This window comes from Hylaeus anthracinus, unplaced genomic scaffold, assembly GCF_026225885.1.
Source record: "Hylaeus anthracinus isolate JK02 unplaced genomic scaffold, UHH_iyHylAnth1.0_haploid 0, whole genome shotgun sequence".
NCBI lineage: Eukaryota > Metazoa > Arthropoda > Insecta > Hymenoptera > Colletidae > Hylaeus > Hylaeus anthracinus.
The window spans coordinates 8,000,809-8,021,936 of NW_026533254.1; the positions used below are offsets into that span (position 1 = coordinate 8,000,809).

Sequence of the window (21,128 nt, forward strand, 5' to 3'; positions counted from 1 at the left end):
TCTCTCTCTCTCTCTCTCTCTCTCTCTCTCTCTCTCTCTCTCTCTCTCTCTCTCTCTTTCGTTACTCGATTACGTCCAGACGGCTTAACCAATCGGGATGAAACCTCTCGCATCTTGTACAGCATGTGTCGGTGATGGTCCCATTGTCAAAAAATTTTGGAATTTCTCACTTTTTACCCGTTTTCTTTTTTTTTTTTTGCAAAATATCTGAAAAATTTTGTATTGCTTCTTATTCCGAAACGAATTGACCAATCGGATTGAATCTTCTTGTATCTGGTAGGGCTTCGTTGCCTCAAAGGTTAAAAAGACATTTGATATGACTTAATATGACTTGGTATACAGCTGCACCATTAAAAAATATTGCACACATATTTTTTTTTACATTGGCTGTATATAATTCATGTTCAACGAGTGAAAACTGCCCTTGAAGTTGTGAACAAAATACTTCATTAATTAAATTTCTGACGAGCTAATGAGAGAAAAATGTTATTAGCCACCACAATTGGCCCACAAGCAAAGCCAACAATTGGTTATGTACGTGTTACCTTTATATTTGGTCTAATATGTAGATTGTGTTTGTCTAATGATTTCGTATATCTATAGAATTCGTTTATATCATTCAATATTATCACTTATTGTACTACAATGGTTACAATTTGGTGGTTCTGATTGTTGTTATTAAATATTCATGTGTCAAATTAGTGTATTTAATGGTTCTTCCATCGATTGACTGTTCATTGCTGGTTTCATTTTTCTTTGCCAACCTTGTTGTAAGGTTTTTCATCTCATTCAATGTGTTTGGTTGTCCAGAGATGCAGGCATTTTCTGCAGCCTTGATTTCATTCCAAGTATTACATACATGTCAGATTTAATATTTTTTTCAATGCATATGATTATTAATTCAGCATGTATATCTTGGATGATTTTTCTTGATGCGTTGAGGTCTTCCATTGCCAATAGTATAGCTTTTGAATCGCACAATATTACAAACTGATTAGTCACTATTGTTTCTATGTATTTTGTTGTAAAATTTTTCTATTTATTTTCTATGTAAGTATTTTCTATGTAAAATTGCATAGACTTTATATGTGAAGATTGTTATTCCCATGAATAGCTTAAAAGTGATTACTTGATTATTTATTACAACTACCTACACACTGCATAGAACCCATTGTGTTATCTGTAGTATTTGTATTTGCCAGTCTTCTGAATACATTCCTATATTTCTTTATTACTGCGAACCACAAGTTATTATTCATGTACATAAATCTAAATAATAATGGACTAGTTTATCATTCTATATCCACTAGAGTATTCACTAGAGAAAATGTCAAATGAAGTCGCCACAACCAATGGAGCAACATATAAATTTGAAATTTTGAGTAACCATTTTGTATTCATTCGACAATTTTCACTTTTGAAATCTTTCAATAGCCAAATAATAATTTTTTTCTGAACAAAAAAAAAAAGTTATATTGACGTTTCAAATACCGGGATCACTGCGCGATCTAATCGACCCGTACCGATGGGGTTAAAGTTTATAATAGGTTATCAATCCAAGGATTAAACTATTATTTACAAAATATATATCGTTGTATTTTCAGAAAGAATTCTGATACATGTAAACAATTTTTACGGATATTTTATTTACATAACGCATGTACAAGCATATATAAGTGCAATGATATTCACTTATCGTTGCTTTTAACACATTCACCCCGACACTGCTATTCGTGTTTCTCGGCATGGGGCGGCGCGGTGATGCGCGCCATCTGATAGCACGTCGGCGTGAACGTGTTAAAGTATTATCCTCAAATGGATTTAATTAACGCAGAAATTAATGCTGCACGATGTATTATATGCACTCGATGAAAATGAATTTCATAAATTATTGTGTAGACGAATATTAAGTCGAAGTATTTTCGTGAATTATGAATAAAAGATTATTAATTGTCAGTTGTAGAAATGAAGAATATAATTTGATTCCGCTCGAAGACTTTTGTTTACTACGCAACACGAAATGTACACCTGCTAATGAACATTCCAAGAACACAAATTGCGCCGCGAAACGGTTTATTCTTGGAAGAAGACTGACGACGTACATATAGTTCTATTTAATTTGTAACTCGTTTAATGTATACGACTTTAATAAAATAATCGGCAGAAAAATTGAAAAAGCAATACCCATTTATCTACAGACTCGGTTTAACGTTTCTTTCTTAATACATGGACAAGATATTAAGACAAGACAAGATATAAGTTTCATTTATCAATAAATGAAAAGGAATTAAAATTTATCATCTATGTATTTTATTTTTTTTAAATTGAATTCAAATCAGGATCTAAATTCACGATATAGGTTAAATGTAAACAAAATTTATCGAGCTCGTCGAAAGTACAGAAAGAAAAATGAAATTGCACAGATGTATTTGTTGTTTTAGTTGGAATGGTTATTCGTGGAAAATGACTTGTGTAATGCACTAAATTACGTAAATTATGTGTCATTTCTGGTAAGACTGCAGTTTAAACCCCTCCCCCTCCCCCTTCTTTTTTTGCACCTGTCACACGTCATTTTAGTTGTTTTGGTATGCTGAATACGAATATGGTTGTCGTTTTTGGCGGAAATAACAAATTTTCAAGATATTCACAAAAAACTGTCTTACTAATACATACAATTTGACCCAAGTGTTGCCAGCCGCCTTCCGGCAAAACGAAAATGATATTCATATTCATCACGTCAAAACGAGTAGAATGAAGTATAACAGGTACCAAAAGCTTGAGGGGGTTAAACTGTAGTTCAGCCTCATTTCTAAATAATTGTATTTAATTAGTGAAAGAAATAGAAAAAAGTATTCTTCAACTTTGTAAAAGCAAAATTTACTTGGTATCAAAATGTGTTTATATGTATTAATCATTCCTTTGTATTTAGATAAAATTATATCTATTAAATGTACTCAATCAAGCAATTGCATTGAATGCGTTTATTAATAATGAATGAATGATAAAATGTATATGTAGTTTTTAAAAAGAATTTCATGTATGACTTCATATACTATTTTTAATTGTGTTAAGAACTTATGTATGAATGAAAATTAATATATTCTTTTTTTTTTATTTCAGATATAAGACTGTGTTATGTTGAAAATAACATAACTGCACAAAATGCTGACAGTAATGTGTCCGAACTGTCGCCACCGGTTTCCAGCTCCAGGTTGTTGCGAGCCTCAAAGAATGGAGAAAGATTTAATTCATCCAGCAACCTGTTACTATGGCGGCCTTCTGGTTCCTAAAGGATATACCAGCGGTGGTGATTGCTTCATAAATGCTCCAACTATCATTCATAGCCAACCTATTATAAATTCCTTTAACTATCCTTCAATGGCACTGGATTTGGAAAAAACAAGAATTGACAAGCAAAAGGATAGTATCCTCCAAAGATCTGAAAAGAATCCTCGAATCTTTGGGTTTCCACTAGTAAATGAAGAAATTGAGAAGAATCAGAATTCTGGTTGTCAAATTACAACAAGCAGCGAATTAACTGGTGGAAGTTTAACAATAACAACTCCAAGTATACAGTCTGGAGGTTGTTTAATTCAAAGTACAGATTCTGGAATCCTTATGCAAACGCCACACGTAGAAATCCGTCCAAAATTATCTGGTGGTGGATGTTTTGTACAGAAGACATCAACTGAAAATCAAGAAGCTCTGATCACACTCTCAGAGTCAAAGGATCATCAACAAAATATGAATTGTGGCGGCAGGATGGTTTTACTACCTCCGAGTGGGTGTCAAGAGCTACCAGGAACTCGAAGAAACATCCTACCACAGAAGATAGAAGAGAGAACTTCAGCAGGAAATTTCACAGGAGGAAACAACGAGAAGCCAGTTCTCTCAAGTTTCCAAGTTACCAGTACGCCAATATTGCAATTCCAAGAATCTAAAAATTCTGAGAAAAGTGAACAAGAATTAGAGCAAGGAAGAAACTTGAATTGCTGCTGTAGTCATGTCCAAAACCTTTATCACAACAAACCGAACAGCCCTCGAGTATCCGAAAATCGTAATTCCGTACTTCTAGATTCCAATTCAGGAGTTCAGATTCAAGTGAACGCAACCGTACAGATTCCTGCTAGCTTAGGACAATGCACTGTGAATATCACTGCATCCACCACAAACCCTCCAAATTCCTTATCAAGTATAGCTTCAAGAACTAGAAATAACTTTAATGGTGGAGGTTTGGTACAAGAGAATGAGGTTCAGAATAACGAAGAAAATTTTGAAGAAAGAAGAGATAGAACTCCAACTACACCAGTTTCATGGCTAATGCCTTGTCCTTGGAGTTTTGACAGTTACATGATAGACAAGGATGCTGCTAGACTATGCGAAGTCAAGAGACTTTTACAAACTTGTGGTTGGTATCACGAAGGCCTTAGTTGGCAGCAGAGTGAAAATTTATTGAAGAATGCTGCAGTCGGACGTTGGTTGATGAGAGATAGTTCCGATATCAGATATACATTTGCTGTATCTGTGCAAACCGCTAGGGGACCTACCTCTGTTAGAGTTCATTATTTTGTGGGACAGTTCCGATTAGATGCTGAGCCTAGACTCGCTTTCGCGATCCCACTTTTTGACTGTCCAATTAAAATGCTGGAGTATTATGTAGAATATTCGAAAACTGTTGACGAGCATAGAAAAGAGGTTTGGGTAGATTATAGTGGCCAACTTTACAGCGAGATATATTTGACGAAGCCTTTAGTTAAGGAAGTTAGGTCTCTTAGTCATTTAGCCAGACTTGTTGTTAATAGGTGCAAATTGTCGACTGAACACTTGCCACCGCTAATTAAAAATTATCTTGCAGAATATCCGTACACTCTTTGAGATATTATATGTAACGTTACCTTTCTGATTCCTGGACATCTATTAATTATTTATAAAGACATTAAAAATGTATTCAATTCTTTGCGCTCCAGACGGTCTTGCGATAGTATATCCCGGCAGTTTTAAGTCGTACGCAAGTGGCTTAATATTGAGTGTAAAGGGTTAATAAATAAATAAAGAAAGTAATTAATTTAAAACTGATATATACAGACAATATTTATATAGATATTCGATAATTTAAATATCTGAAAGTACAATTTCTATACCAGTTTCCCTTAATTATCAGAAAATTAATAGAAATATACTGTCAGTTCCAGAAATCAGAAATGCCCAAGAATATCTTTATTTTTATACGTTCTAGAATAATCTGTATCGGAATCTGCATTGGCAACGTAATTTAAAATGAATAGCGTAACTAGTGAAATTTCTACAGCTACAATTTTGTGTATTCTACTACAAATTAAAATCAAGTTTACAAGATTTCATTAGAAGAGGGTATGTAACGTTAAAATAATCAACAAGTTTAAAAGTTAGGCGAAAGTATGTAATTTTGTTCGTAGTCAGAAAAGCATAATATTAAAAGTTCGATTATTTGACCGAGTTTATCATTTAAAACTTATCGGAGAACAGGATACCATTTACATATCCTGTTCGAACTAATCAAAATTGTAGACAAGTTTATTATTTTAAATGTTTTTTATTCGCAACTTTTTGAAAGGCGAATTTATGAAACATTAAATACTAATTATAGTGACAGAAACTGGAGATATGCATGAATCATCATCACGAAATTATAACCAACATTAGATTTACAAAAGTATTTGAGAACAGAAGCATTGGAAGTTACTTATACAATTTATTATGAACAAAATTGAATTTCACGTAAAACTCGGTCGTTTCTGATATTGTTATGCGATGATTAGCAATCTCTGATTAGCAGAGTTGTAAACCATTGCTCTAAACTTAAACTGTTTAGAAACAGTAAAATGATATTAAATCGGCTTCAACGAATTCATGAGGCAGTATTAGAAGTTAAAGAATCGGTTTGGTTCTTCATTTCTTAATAATGATGGCACACGAAATTGTGAAGCAAATATTCTTTTAAAAATGAATCATAAATGTACCAAAATAATTCCACTGATTGAAAAATTAATTAGTAACAATTTTTTATACAATTTTGGATGATTCACTATAATCGTCCGTAAACTATGAAGTGCCTTTTATAAGGACAAGTCCCAAGGTTTGACGTTCACTCGCGCAGTGATAGAATTAAAAATACTAAAGCTAATGATATATATTTTTTACACGCAATTTAATAATGTGAGAAGTTTTTAGCATTAAAGTTCTGACGTTATCTGTTTGATACACCAAGAATCATCAAGAGTGAATGCCATAAACTGCTCTTGTGCTTGATATAACACAAATATTCTTGATACTCTTGTCCAATGTATAACTCTTTTCATAACTCAGTTTCTATCACAAAAAGAGTATAGATCTGGCAAGCAAATGCCTATATTAATTGTACAATGTCTTTATATGTCAGTGCTGTTTATAGAAGAGTAGATAGACTCTCTCAGAACTATAAAGTTAAATATCTTCCAGATTATTAACCCTCTGGTGATGAGATGTGTTTGGTCCATGTGTTAGAACTGTTCTATCTCATAGTCAAGCCATGTGTTTATATTCTATTTGAAATCATATTTTCGCGTTTCTGTGTCGAAAGAACACATTCTGTTGACAATTTATGCCATACTAGCGATTACGAAATACAGATCTCTTGTCCTATAATATTGACAATTATCTGAAGTTTTTCGTAACACTTAACTGTACAATTTTAATTTTTAGTAAGGTAAACGACGAGTCTGCTGGATAATACTTTTGTTAAAAAGTGACTTTCAGATACATTTTTTATAATTTTCGAAATATTCAATTATTACCATAAAAATATAATTTAAAAAATTTGATTCCAGTTACTGATAACTGACATGGCACTAAACGTGTTCAAAAAATGTAACAAAAATGAAGGTTTCCATTAGAAATCATTAGACGAATGATAACGAATAACGTTGCAAACAATACAGAGTTAAAATATTTTTGTAACACTTACCATTATCAACATTTTACTAATGGGTACGGTTTTAGAAACATAATAGTCATCTTTCTAGACTTGCACCACTTTTATAATGAATGGTTCGTTTCAAGGTTTCTTAAAGTGCGAAAGAAGCGAGCGTCATACCTCGAGGACCTCTCCTTGTTAATATCTCACAACTCATCATTTGACTTTTGTAAATATTACACAGAATAAAGCGGACGGCTATTTACGCGGAAAATAGCGTAAATTTGAAATCTCTCATTCATTTAGTAATGTATAGTCTGATAGAAGCAAAACAACTATTGAACGATCATAAACAATAATAAATCAATTACATTCAAAACGAAAAGTAAAACTTGGCAGAAGAATAAAATGCAAAATTAATTTAATCGTTTTATTTGTCAGCGAATTTGTTTAAGTGAGGTGTACGAGAAGGAAAATTTGGATGTGCGTGTATAAAAGAAATTTTTGAATGTGTTATACATAGAATTAAGGAGTACGATCGAAATTGTCGATCGTTGCGCAAAACTACGGTTGATATATTTTTGTAAGCATGAATCGACGGCTTTTCTAATAGGAAATATTATACAAAATGGATAAACAATTGCGGCCCCATAAGGTATAATTGTTCGACAGAACTGCATCATTTGAAATGTATGCTATACCACAATGTTGCATTTTTCTGTAGAATTAATTGCTTTTTACCTGGGACACCCCCTATAAATTTATATAGAATTGCTTGTTTAGTGTCTCTATATTAGAGATAATCTTTTAAAGTGTCGATGTATCTACCCTTCGTAGACCGCTTCCAAGCAAAAATACTTAAAAGAGAGGACTATCTCTTGTACCAGTTATGAATCATACTTTTTTTTTAGATATTTAGTAAATTCTTTAAAGATAATGTACAATTGATTCACACTTATATGCATTAATGTAAAATCGTTTTGTAGCAAATTTTTAGTTTCTGGGACGTTCGTTGACCATGTGGCGTAGACAATGAGCAATTCAACATTAAATATGTAGTAGTATAATGTTCTGCATTGACAAATTTAAGTACACGTATTTCCCGATTTTTGTATAAAAAACCGTGTACAAGATCCATGAAATAGCAAATAGATGAGGCTATATCTTATAATTTAAATTTTGATTTCTAAAGATATGACTTCTGTTCTAAATGAATGCTTATTAAATTTTTGTTTTTGCCAATTTTCATTATCGGAAATCCGTTATATACGTACTAAACGGGGGATACGTGTATATATAGATCCTTATCATTTATCAAGCACTAGTTACTAATATTTTACATATTTTCGTGTAATTTCATAACTGGATTGCGAAGGGTTATTTAATTTCGATTTTTCCAATTCTAAGAGTCGAATCAAAGACGTACGTTTGTCGTTGGAAACTGCCACTCAGCGAATCCTACGGTTTCATGTTTTATATTGCGATTATAACAATGTATAATATGACGAGTTAAGTTATTAAATAATTATTTATTACCAGTAAATTCTTATTATCTTTCATTCCTACTCTGTAGAATCAGATTTAATTACAAACAAAAATAATGCATTTTCGTTTACTTTGTTATAGTTGAACTTTTCAGAGTCATCGAGCAAGAAAAGTGTTCATTCTAATTGTTATATTAGGTTGCCCAAAAAGTTCGTTTGGATTTTAACACACAAATAAACAGTGATGTTTCTTAGACAAGAAAATATATTTACTGTTATTGTCCATTTTATTATATGATTTTTATCCATTTTTTGGGTAAATTCATGATTTCGCGTTTGTAGAAATCCTGATCAAATTAATAACCATCTAAACTGCAGAGGGACAAGGACAACCATCACCATAAAGGTTGAGCGTCCTTTTTAGCCAATTTAATATATGTTATATTAATTTTAACTGAACAATTTTACGTAACACTTTATTTACAAAGCATAAGTTCACAGGTAAAATTATTAGGAATTTCAAGAAGATGTCAAGTTTTGACCCCCATAACAGGCTATACACTTTTATCAACTTACCAGGACTGTTCAATATCAACGTAAAAGTACAAAATTAACAGTTTCTAGAGTTCTATAGTAATTTCTTTTTAGTATAACCAATTTATCACGTGTAATTGCAGTGAAAATTGTTAGAAGAATGGCTGAATTTACATCTCCCATAGTAGCGTTCAATTATTATTATTATTGTTATTTACAGTGCTATCACATTAATGTCATCAATTCTCAAGATTTTTATTTTGTTACATTGTCAGCTTTGAATCCTGCAGGCTTTAACAATATTCGACATGATTGGGGGCCTTAAGTGAACTACCCCCAGCCCTGATCGCATTCGCATGCAATTGATAAGATATACTGCAACTTCGCGCATGCTCATCGAAAATGGCTCGCTCAGTAATGAACTACAATCAAGTAAAAATGGGTATTCCTTAGGCTTCTGTTAGACCAATTTAGAAAATGATATACAATGTTATTAAAAATGGTTAAAAGAGCTTTAAATGAGAAAAGAATGTTAATATAATTGATAAAACAATCAATTTTATGAGTTAGTTTCACATTGCAACATTTTCACGTTACCTAATCATGCGTGGGCGTCTACGAGAAGCTATGCACGTTACTGTTCTTGTGCAAGAGCCCAAATTGCGGTAATGTCGAGGACTAATGATTGCGTTGTATCGTATCGTGTCACTTTCATGTTCTGTTCTCACATTTATGCCAATTCACGCTTGGACTTATTCTAGTGTGATGGGTCATAAAAAATGATTTTTTGTTGCATGTTTGTAAGGTTTGTATTGCAGAAAAGTACCTCTAAAATGTTCTAGTGAGATTCGATGAAATTACAGGTACTCGAAGAAGTTGAACTGCTAGAAAGGCGTTCGGCAACAATGCTCAGTGTGCAATTATTTACAAAATAATGCGCTACATCATCCTGTGTTGCTGCGTTCATTGTTCCTCTATCCTTATCATCTGCTGAAACGATACAGTCATCTATGTATAACGATTTTTATCGTTACCGATTTCAATCATCTGTTTAACTGCATCATTGATATTCCCCTTATCAATTTTCCAAGAGAATTCTTTTCTTATTTACGTTAATCGAGTGTCTTTCAGAACACTTTGTGCAGCCGTTATGCAAACTTTTAATTCTATTTATCATTGGCTTTTTAGTATTAATGTTTGGTAGCCTCAGTGATGAAAGGTTATAGTGTTGCTCGGAATAATTGCAAACTTGTTTAGTAAGAATTCGTTCATAGAAGGAGAATTCAATGGGAACGTTATAGGATTTATTCAATGAGTTGAGAGATTGAATTAGAACTTTCTAATCTATATAGAAGAATAATTTTGATGGAAAAATCAACAATGATTAGCAGTGTGCTATCGAGTATCTCAGGCGCTGTAAATGCATCTGAGGACGCACTTCGTCTTATTATCTCCATTTTCCTTGGTAATTATAAATAATTAATTATATCGACATTAAAATGGTGATATTAATGGCGAGTGTATAATGATAACCTCAATCATTTACATGATCATTGATTGTCTAATCGACATACTTTCCATGTATTTCTTTTGCTGAATCCCCATATCTTTTTTATGTCTTTTTTATCTGTATAGTTTCTATATTAAAAAATTTTGAGTTTTTGGTTATGGCTGTGAAATGTTTTATGAAACGTTATACACTTGATTCATGCCTATATATATACAATAATATTGATATTTGATTTTCATATAAGCTGAATTTAACTTTTTACAGTAATCCCGTATACTTAGTCAATTAATTATATTTGTTGATAACCAATACAAATTCTTCATCGTCAATGATTATATAATCATCATAATCAGCGCGAAAAGAACTTTCAATTAATCAATTGTTTTAATTATTAATAACTATTATCATAAACTAATTATTTTTTATTAAATAACGTCAGTATCTAAAGCACTTTGCATGTTATTTCGAAATAAACAAAACAATGTTAATTGTCTAAATAATATGACTTATTTATTTGTTGTATTACTTTTATTTGTTTTATTATTCCCTAACTACAGTAACTTTCAATAATAACAAAGTAAACTATGATAATACTCATTATAATAAAATGTGATGATAATAATATATTCACTGTTATATTTTATTCTTTAGTTAACTATGACAGTTATGAGTCTTAGGTAAGAATTATAATATTTTTTATGTTATTGGCAACAATAACGAGAATTAGAACTGCACAGCTGTCTGCTTATGCCATACTTTAGATCTCATCATTCTTCAGCTTTGCTTACATATTTTGAAATGACATTCACATTTATATACTTCTGTACGTACCATATAAAGTTTCTGTTTTTGAAATCAAAACATTGCTACAGAAGCAATTATTTTTCATTTGAAAAGTTATAATAGAATACTAACTGAAAAATTTACCTAGGTTGTTATAAGAATTTCATTTTAGAAATTTTTTATGTTTCATTATACAGTTTAAAAAGTCTAAGAAAAAGTATTATTAATATTTGTTATGTATGACAGTGTTTTGAGATTAAAAACAGTTGAAGTAGTACTAATATTGAATTTGTGAAGTAGTTGTAAGATTAAGGCTTTGGTTGATAAAGCACTATTCCATGAATATAAAACTTTAAAATGTTTTAATAAATTGTAAAGCTGATGTAAATGAAATTGAACTTTCAGGATTACCCATCGCCCTTCTTCACAGGTACATGTTATATGGAAAGACTCCAGTTTATCAGCATTTATATTTCATAATTTGTGGGGTTTTAACCTGCTACTGGAATTTTGGTAATTATTTATATTTAGACTTATTATCCCATTAACTAAATGATGTACAGTATTTGAGAAAAAACTACACACATTAACTTCTTTGATTGCATTTCTGGTCTTATATGTGGTATTTTCTCAGTATTCTGTTATAATATGTTTTAATGTGAAATAAATGAATTTTTATCTTATAATGATAAATGATATCTGTATTAAATTTATCAGATTGTTTCAAAGCAATTGGAAAAATAATTTTCTTTTCATCTTTTTTAATATATTGCTGGACTTTTAAATTCATTTTTTACTTGCTGTGTTATTACAATCTAAATAAATTAATTGATTAGGTCGTTTGTAAATAGAGCCTGCAACAGTGATGAGTCTAAAATACATGTGTCTGTGTTACTGCGCATTATTTATAAAGATACTTGGTATTAATTGATCATCTTCAAATGTGAAGATCTTGTGATTAATACAAGCTAGACAACTTCTTATTTTCTTGGATAGTTTGTATCAATTGTATTTTATTTTAAGTATCATTTTTTTAAAAATTATTGCTACCTAGTATTACATTGATTTAGAAAACCTTAAATATACATTCCCCAATTAAATTTGCATTGATTATAATTGTAAGCTACATATTAAATTACTTTCTAATTTAATTTATTTTTTGGTCTTAATATAATTAATGTTTAATTAATTAAAATGGAATTTTGTTTGGACAAAAAGCAAATGTGCAGAGAACAATTATATTTCTATGTTTTGGTCATTGTCGATGGCCCTCTTTAGAGTACAGATGGAAAATCAACACTGTTTTATGGCTTCGGAATGGAAATAAATTAATGTTCATATAACATATCCTTGGAAAATACACAAAATGGAAAATTAAACTCTGATAGGTATCGACAGAAGATAAACAAGTACAATAAATTTTAACAATATTTTCTTCAATGAAGGTAATCATACTCTAGCTATAGAAACAATTAGTTTCTTCCACACTGCATACTGTCTATCTTTCAAGGTTCTCATGAGTTTGAAGATTTCAACATAATAGATTAAAAAATTAAACATTTACTCATACTTTGTCAGTAATTAAGCAAGCTTTTCTTATAAAGTAGTAGCATTTTACTTAATGATTATTATTGAAATTATTAGTAATATAAAATAAATGTTTTAAATGATAGATAAAATTATGATATTTGAAATAAATTGAGCATATGATTTACATATTTGGAACTGATACTTCTCTCTTAAGTAATGCGCACTGGCGCAGACACTCTGGTATGTTTTCTTATTTACACTGTAGATATACCAAAAAATATTCAAATATTGACAATTTCACTGCTGTGATCTGCATAAGTTAGTTAATTTTTATTTTTAATTTCTTTCAGCCTATTATGTTTTTTTTCAGCAGATGAATCATACGAATAAAATTTATATTACTTACAGGATTTGATACGGTTCATTCAACAGTAGCATTATGCTTCACATATTTTATCTTGAAACTTCTTGGTGGTACTTCCGCATCAGTTTTTATCACTCTTGTCTTCAACATGAGCTATCTTTTATATGGTATGTAAAGATCACAATATATTTTATACACATCATTACTAATTAATTTTAATCAATAGATTAGCTCACTAGCTATTTAAAAGCCGATTAAAGGAGATCTCTGAAATTAATGTTTCGAATTCTCATTGTTATTATTTCTTTATATTAAATATTAATATCATTGAATTAAAACTCTAATTTAGATGAAGGTACGCATATTGTTTCTAAATTATTATTGTGGATTAGATATTTATTTTATTCAATTTGTTGGTTTGTTGTCTTGATAAAATGAAATTGAATTCAGAATTGTCCTTCATTCGTTTCTTCTTTATTTGAAAAAAAATAAACGAGTAAAAAATGACAAATCGTAAAATGTCTTGGTAACGGGACCAATTAGGAGACATGCTCTACAAAGTGCAAAAGGTTTCATCCCGATCGGTCAAGCCATCTCGGCGTAATCGGGAAACAGACAGAAAAAAAAATACGCGTCGAATTGAGTAATCTCCTCTTTTTTCGAAGCTGTGTTCCTTATCAGAGCGTCCCTAGTGCTAGGCAACCCAACGCTCACGCAAGCATAGTCTCAGTCTACTTAGTCGCCACTTGGGATAATGAATTCATAAGTACAACGTATTATTGACATTATACATATGTTCACCAGTTCAGAATCGATTGCCATAACTTTCTCATGTTGCCAAAAAAGAACTGATATAACTTATAATACTTCTTTGCTTCTACTTGGAGAAATGATTTTAATCTTTCGGTATAATTCTAACTATACATAATTAAAAAATAAGCGGGTTAATCAAATTTTATTCAGTTCTATAAAAGCTATCCAAACAATAAAAACTAAATACCACTTTTTTTTTTTAAATTATGTCCCCATCCTTAATGTTATTCCAAGAAAATTTACAAACAGTACCATTGTAGTCAATGAGAAACTCCCCATATGTAAATTTTGTTTCATTGTAAACATTTTCCACGACTGTTCATACTTTCTTCAAAGAGGAAAAATTAATCGATGAATACTATGAATACTAATGAATGAATACAAAGACATGATCGTAAAATTTAAAATGGGAAACTACGTCGAGGGACAATTTCTTTTGTAAAATCAATAAAAATAAATTCTGTTCTCTTATTGCCCTTACTACTATAAAAATATATTCTTTACTGAAATAAGTTTCGATTTATTAAAATTAATTTAATTTATTTACAATTATTGTAATTGTAATTACTTAATTATAAGAATTGTACTTAACGTTAATATTTACCTTTCTTGTACGAAGATTGTAATGCACGGTAGTAAACGACACGATGAATTTACAATTTATATAATTGTTTAAATTAATAGTTTACATGAATAATTCATTTACTTTTTTAAACTAATTATTTATTTAAATAATTTTCTCAAGTTTTTAAATCACTGTATTAGAGGTTTCTTCTCACGTCGGAAAACTTTAACGAATCAGGCGATTTTTTCTGTGTTGTTGCACTTGAATGTATAATTCATTACAATTCTTCTTGCCGTGACGGCTGAAGTAATACTGATTGCTCGAAGTTACATCTGAACACAATCTATCCAAAGTTGTAGAATATACCGGGTGTGCCGTATATCTGACGGAGATGAGCAAGATTATTATCCAGATAAACAATTTTGAGTAACGAGTAAAAGATGAACGACAATTAATTCGTTACTTGTTTAATAAAAATTGTAAGCTGAGTTATGGAATCGAAATAAGATTTATATTGAACGAATAATAGTTTGTATAAATAATTTGTTTAATATACGTCATTTGATTCGTTACTTGTTTAATAAAAATTATAATCTAAGTTGTATAATCAAAATAAGTTGATATTGAACAAACAGTAGTTTGTATAAATAATTGTTTAATGGAATGAACGTTCTCAATATGTGTTATTTATTGAATAAAAATAACTTGAGTTGTCTTTATTCGATAAATAACGGACAAATATATTTGCTATTTATTATAAATGTTTAACATATTTTCTGTACTTCTTTTCGACTATAATTAATACCAATAGTTGCCCTAGTTTGAACGTAAATGGTACATGTTGGAAATTACAATTTGCAGTTATTTCATCTGGTTCTGATGACTTTAATCATGCATGGAAATGAATTCTAAATGGTAATAAACACTATATAGTGTTTCAAAGTTCAATTACAGGATCAAGGAGGAAATATGAATGTTATTTTTCATAGCAGCATTCGATATAGTAATGAATTCTCAGTATAAAAAAAATTAAAGCTTATCTATCTTAAAACTGATAAGTTTTAAGATATTTAGTTATGAAAAGATTGGAGTTATAATCTTTGAAATGATACAGTGAAGTCCAGTAGATTCAGTAGAAATCGTTGTGTATCTTAGAAAGTACTCTGTTGGAAAAAGAATAAGAAGTAACTGATTCCAAGTTCATTTGAGGTCGAATAGTAAATAATAATTGTGTAGTTATATATCATCTAAATAAAAAAAGATTAAATACTAATGTTACATGTTTAAATGTATAAATAAATGAAAGGGAATGTGTAAATCACATAATAATGTTATTCTAAATTTTAGCACTAGTTCTTATACCAACAGAATTATTAATTATTATTTAATAATACATTTAACTTTTAAATTATTCATACTGTTTCCAGTCCTATTGCAAAATTGTATACTACCTCTGGTAAACTAACTATCAACAATAGATATATCTATTGCTGAAGGGATGAAATTGTAAATTAGAAATATTTCTTTTTATCATTTGCAGGATATTATGCGACAAGTACAAGTGATTACGACATAAAATGGACTATGCCCCAATGCGTGTTAACTCTACGATTAATTGGTCTCGCGTTCAATGTATTGGACGGAAGAAAATCCGAAGTACGTAGGACAGAATTACTGTAGCTGGCTAGGGGTTCTCAAATTATCCACAAGATGAGATGAATAGTTTTGTAACAGAGTTGTGTCGTGGTTATCAAAAATAGAAAAGTACTTATCAGCCTCTACGTTTGATATGAGTGTCTTAATTAAATTGATAACAAGAATTCAAACAATTCCAGTTAAATAAAAATATGGTCGGGGTCTACATGGATTTGCAATACTAAAAATTTGCATTTTAATAGATACAGAAGTTTAGAACTATGCAATGGTGAAAATAATTTAAATATGATGTCAGACATCAGCTCTTGCAGCAAAAAAAAAAAAATTAACTAAAATTTCTTGAGACACATATCATAAATAAAAATGCCAATATAATATTGTTGTGCCCTCAAGCGATGTTTAATGGATTTTGGAATATCGTGGGTTGTCACCGGGATTCGAAGATGAGTCAAAGGATCGTAACGTTTATGAAGTGTACTTAACCACGTCTTTAGTCCAAGTTCTCTCGATTTACAATGTACTGTCGTTTTTATTGTCTCTGATGATATGAGGGCGCGAGTATTGCTAGCTTGCAGTCCTCGCGTCGAAGTACGTCGTTGATTTTGGATATTCTTTACCTGGACATATGTAGGACTGATTGAGCAACGGTCGATCATATGATGCAATTCATGTTTCAGGGCACAATAATATATTTATTGACTTAATACATTTCTTCACTTTATATTTTTGTAAACCAGTATTTTCAACATTGAAAATAATGAAATTGAAAAAAATGTTAGACTCTGTAATTTCTATATAAAATGTTATCTTTCTGCAGTCTACAACTTGATTGTAATTTTCCATTGATGATATTTACTCTAAATATACATATATTTTTAGAGTATGTATAGTAAATTTTACAATTAAAGAACAGTCCGTTTACGTTAATTTTAGTTTTTTTTTTTTAAATATGTTACGTATGTGGATGTCCTTTAATAAATGTGTTACGGCCGAAACAAGATTGGGAACCTCTATTCTCACGCATCAAGATGTTTATTGTATAAGTAAATAAATAAGTAAAGCGAATGAATTAGAATAGAAAATAAATAAAATTTTTTTATCATTTCATCATTTCAGGACAAGCTGTCTGCTTCGCAAAGAAAAGTGGCTTTGAAAGAGAAGCCAACATTTTTGGAAATTGCAGCATATATGTATTTTCCAGGGTCATTTCTAGTCGGGCCACAATTCAGTATGAAAAGATATCTGGATTACGTAAATGGACGACTTATGGATGACGTAAGTCGTATTGAAATTTTAATTAATTATAAGCGAATTCTAAAAAATGATTGTATGCAAAACGTTAGAATATCAAACAGCCTTGATAGTTTACTTTGATGTCTTCTTTTGATTCCATTCATTGATTCCATTTATTCACGATTGGGATACATTCAATGTCACTATATCATTGTGTAAAGTTTAACAGACGCTACTATTATAGCTACGAAATTTTATATATCGACATTGCGAAATAATAATTATGTTCTTTCCTTTGCATTTTTAGAATTCTAAGAGAAACCCTACTGAATTACCGGATTGCGTTGTTCCTGGTATTTCTCGAATGGGCGTTGGAATTTTATACATGGCGCTTTACCAATTAGGATCCTCATACATCTCGGATCAGTATCTTCTAGGTTTAGAATTCCGGAAACAATCCTTCTTAAAGCGTCTTCTGCTTCTTGGAATTTGGGGGCAAATAAATCTTTATAAATATATTTGCTGTTGGCTTCTCACTGAAGGGGTAAGAAAAGAAAAATATAAAGGGTGCGGCCGAATAACATGTACTAGCTGGTACGAGGTGGTTTCTTATGAAAAAATAGGAACAAAATATGCAATAAAATTTGTTCATTTAAAGCTTAGTTTTCAAGAAAATTTATTACATATTTTGTTCTTATTTTTTCATAAGGAATTACCTCGTGCCCGTTAGTACATGTTATTCGATCACACCCTGTATAGAATAGCGTTATAATAACATTATTTCGATTTGTAAAATAATATCTGCTGAATGTGTAACTGTTAATCTTTAATCTAAGTTATGGACCAGATGTAGAAATGATCATTTTTTTTATTAGGTCTGCACAACCTTTGGTCTAACATACAGTGGTAAAGATGACAAAGGTCAACCTCTTTGGAATGGTTGTGAAAACGTGAAACTGTTAACTTTTGAAACAGCAAATCGATTTAATCATTATATCATGTCATTTAATATAAACACCAATACTTGGTCTGCCGAGTACGTTTATAAGAGGGTGAAATTTCTGGGATCAAAACTGTATAGCCAATTTATCACGTTACTCTTTCTGGCAGTGTGGCATGGATTACATTCGGGATATTATGTATGTTTCTTCCTTGAGTTTATCATCATGTACGCTGAGAGAGATGTAAGTGTATTTTTATTTATATTTTAATCTCATTTTCAATGTATTTAGATATTAATGCATGAATGACTCATTATTTTTTCTTCAGTTGACTGCGATGCTGGAGAAACAGGAGAAGCTGCAGAGTTTATTAAAAGCCCATCGCGAACTTCGGATCCTGTTTTGGATACTTACAAAAATTTATACATTTGTTTTCATGGGTTATTGTCTCGTGTGTTTCGTTTTATTATCATTTTCTCGTTACCATCAAGTTTATTCTTCCGTTTACTACTGTGGTCACATAATTTACCTGTCGTATCCAATTGTTTCTATATTAATTAAGAAATTCCTTCTTAAAAAGGCTTCCAGGAAATCGGAGTAAATAGGCGAATTTTTAAGGGACTAATATGTGATAACTTTTTTTCTCGATTGTTTTGTTAAGGCAGAATTCTTCGTGTGTGAAAAGTAAACAAATTGTATAGGTATAAGAAACATTTACATATTATGTTTTTAGACGATGAATAATAATTTTTTATATAGTTAGAGAGTAATAAACACTTGCAATTTACGTACAAATAGGAACGATTTTTAGTTGGGTTATTTTCTAGTAGGTTTTCAAAATTCTTAACTGAGTTTCCTTTGGACAAAAAATATGTTCACCAATTTCTTCCAGCGCTTGCTCATGATTTAAATTTGCTTCTTTTAACTATGAATTTATTAACTTTAAAATGAAATTAGTTGAAGCAACTCTTATACCCTTTAACAATACGTTCTAATTACTTATCACACTGTTTAATTTTGAGGACACATTTGTGATTTGACAATACGTAGTGTGTCAAATCAATGGGGCTTACTACTTAAGGGAAGACGGCAATATATTTCATTAACCAATTATCACAGATTAAACCAATCATACATGATGCCAATAATTATGACTATTTATTCACGATTGGAATACATTCAATGTCACTATATTATTGTGTAAAGCTTAAATTGGCGATCGTAATCACTTTTCCTGGTTAAAATGTAACGCTTCTTGTTTAATTCTTGCAAAGCAATCAGGAGAATATTTATTGCGGCGAAGCTTTATAAAAAATTTTTTACTATAAGGGAAGAGTACATATTTTTTTTAAATATAATTTGAGGAGTGCAAATTTCCTCAATCTATTTACTAAATATGCAGCATTAAGAAGTTGAAATATGAAAAAAATGTGATAGCGGCTGTGCAAACTAACTACATATAACGATTATAAAAATATAAACACATTCTGTGTATGGGATATTCGACGTTGCATATGCTTAACAATGTATAGACTATTCCATAAAAATGATCGTTCTTTGTACAAGACTGTTAAACGAAAGCGACCAAATTTTGTTGTCATCAAGATATTATACTGAAAAGTACAAAAGAATTTTAAAGTTGGTCTAAAACAAACAATAAGACATTAGTTAACAAGCATAAAGAATTTCTCGGTGTAATACGCTGTTGACTTTGAAACTTACCTCTTACGCAGCTCTTCTTTTCTACACTCTTTGCTTTCTTACCAGTAAGTTCCTATTGGTAAACATTAAATTTTTATATATTATTATATTTTTATATATACACGATATTTGACTTTTAAATCTGAGAATCGAAGAGAAAGTGGAGAAACAGGAATCGAGAAATTCTTTCTGTTCGGTTGAAAAAGCGAATTGATCGAGTTCCTTTTGAGCTAAATTAAGTAATAAAGAAATTCTACAAAAGTACAAACACTTTTATTAAAATATACATACAATAGTTACAATCATTTTCACGTGTTAATCAGGTGATTGAGAATATCACATTACTATGCTTCCTGGTAACTCTGCTTGCTAGTATTCATATCCAAGAACATAAATGTTGAATCGAAGTCATATTCTTCAATTAATTTCAATGTATATCGAAATGACAATAGGGAGTGAATTTAAGCCAAATATGTATGTTTATACGGTTTCTCTGGTGTACAATGTTTCCCAATGAACTTCGCAAGTATAGTTAATTAGTACCAAAAGATACTTTCATTAATTTACAAATTTACAAGGTTAACATAGACACAGTGTCTAAATCTAGTTGTTGGTATAGATTAATATTTTTGAAATTTTCTAAAATTGCATCTGAGCAACTATTTCCAGCAAAATCTCCATAATTAGAGATTCAGACGTGTTGAGTGTTGTATTATGTGCGACAGACTATTTAGTAGGGACCTCCAGGGTTTGATGACGGCGGGCCATAGTTATCCGATGGAGGCGATTGTGGAGGAGGTCCGTACTCTGCATTCTGCTGTGCTTCTTTCTGTAAATTAAGATAAATATATTTAATAACCGTTTAAACATATTTTCAGAGTAAAATGTTACATATATCTAGCGAGAAACATAAATTCGTTATATTTGTACGACTTATACATTGACTTATACATTGTGCGACTTCTTTAAAAAATTTTCGAATCTTTTTTTAAATAATGATTCGAAAGATAATGAAAACAATTGTACGTATATATGATTAGCGAGTAAGAAATCAAATTTTGTAATTTAAAAATTGTTATGTAA

General features: G+C 30.5%; 2 protein-coding genes and 1 long non-coding RNA gene across 7 annotated transcripts in view; 2 read left to right on the plus strand and 1 right to left on the minus strand.

The window, feature by feature from the left end:
* LOC128887790 (uncharacterized) overlaps positions 1 to 7,719 on the plus strand; it is a 21,811-nt gene extending 14,092 nt beyond the window's left edge. For both annotated transcript variants that reach the window (XM_054144138.1, XM_054144129.1), the window contains exon 2: positions 3,121 to 7,719. In XM_054144138.1, the coding sequence (XP_054000113.1) occupies positions 3,163 to 4,875 (1,713 nt within the window). In that variant the 5' untranslated portion in view covers positions 3,121 to 3,162 and the 3' untranslated portion in view covers positions 4,876 to 7,719. The remainder of the gene's footprint in view (positions 1 to 3,120) is intronic.
* An 895-nt stretch (positions 7,720 to 8,614) lies between these two features.
* Positions 8,615 to 13,285, minus strand: LOC128888058 (uncharacterized). Of its 2 annotated transcripts, none has more exons than XR_008460154.1 (3): positions 13,179 to 13,285; positions 9,547 to 9,936; positions 8,615 to 9,406 (listed from the first exon to the last, which is right to left on the minus strand). It is a non-coding gene; the product is annotated as an uncharacterized LOC128888058 (long non-coding RNA). The 2 variants fall into 2 exon arrangements; XR_008460153.1 differs by having other exon boundaries at positions 8,615 to 9,371; positions 13,179 to 13,277.
* Positions 9,592 to 19,145, plus strand: LOC128887840 (lysophospholipid acyltransferase 5). Of its 3 annotated transcripts, XM_054144233.1 has the most exons (9): positions 9,954 to 10,414; positions 11,111 to 11,136; positions 11,648 to 11,755; positions 13,181 to 13,303; positions 16,055 to 16,170; positions 17,287 to 17,445; positions 17,711 to 17,947; positions 18,279 to 18,587; positions 18,673 to 19,145. In XM_054144233.1, the coding sequence occupies exons 3-9, from the start codon at positions 11,677 to 11,679 to the stop codon at positions 18,943 to 18,945; spliced, it is 1,296 nt and encodes a 431-aa protein (XP_054000208.1). In that variant the 5' UTR covers positions 9,954 to 10,414; positions 11,111 to 11,136; positions 11,648 to 11,676; the 3' UTR covers positions 18,946 to 19,145. The 3 variants fall into 3 exon arrangements, with proteins under 3 accessions (XP_054000216.1, XP_054000200.1, XP_054000208.1); XM_054144241.1 differs by lacking the exons at positions 9,954 to 10,414; positions 11,111 to 11,136 and adding an exon at positions 9,592 to 9,614; XM_054144225.1 differs by lacking the exon at positions 11,111 to 11,136 and having other exon boundaries at positions 9,953 to 10,414.
* The last annotated feature ends 1,983 nt before the right edge of the window (positions 19,146 to 21,128 follow it).

Excerpts from the sequence above, each read along its gene's own strand:
- LOC128887840 (XM_054144225.1), top strand. The coding sequence starts at position 10,315 with ATGGAAAAATCAACAATGATTAGCAGTGTGCTATCGAGTATCTCAGGC. Across the intron at positions 11,756-13,180 it reads AACCTGCTACTGGAATTTTG|GATTTGATACGGTTCATTCA; the intron begins GTAATTATTTAT and ends TATTACTTACAG. Across the intron at positions 17,948-18,278 it reads GTTGGCTTCTCACTGAAGGG|GTCTGCACAACCTTTGGTCT; the intron begins GTAAGAAAAGAA and ends TTTTTTTATTAG.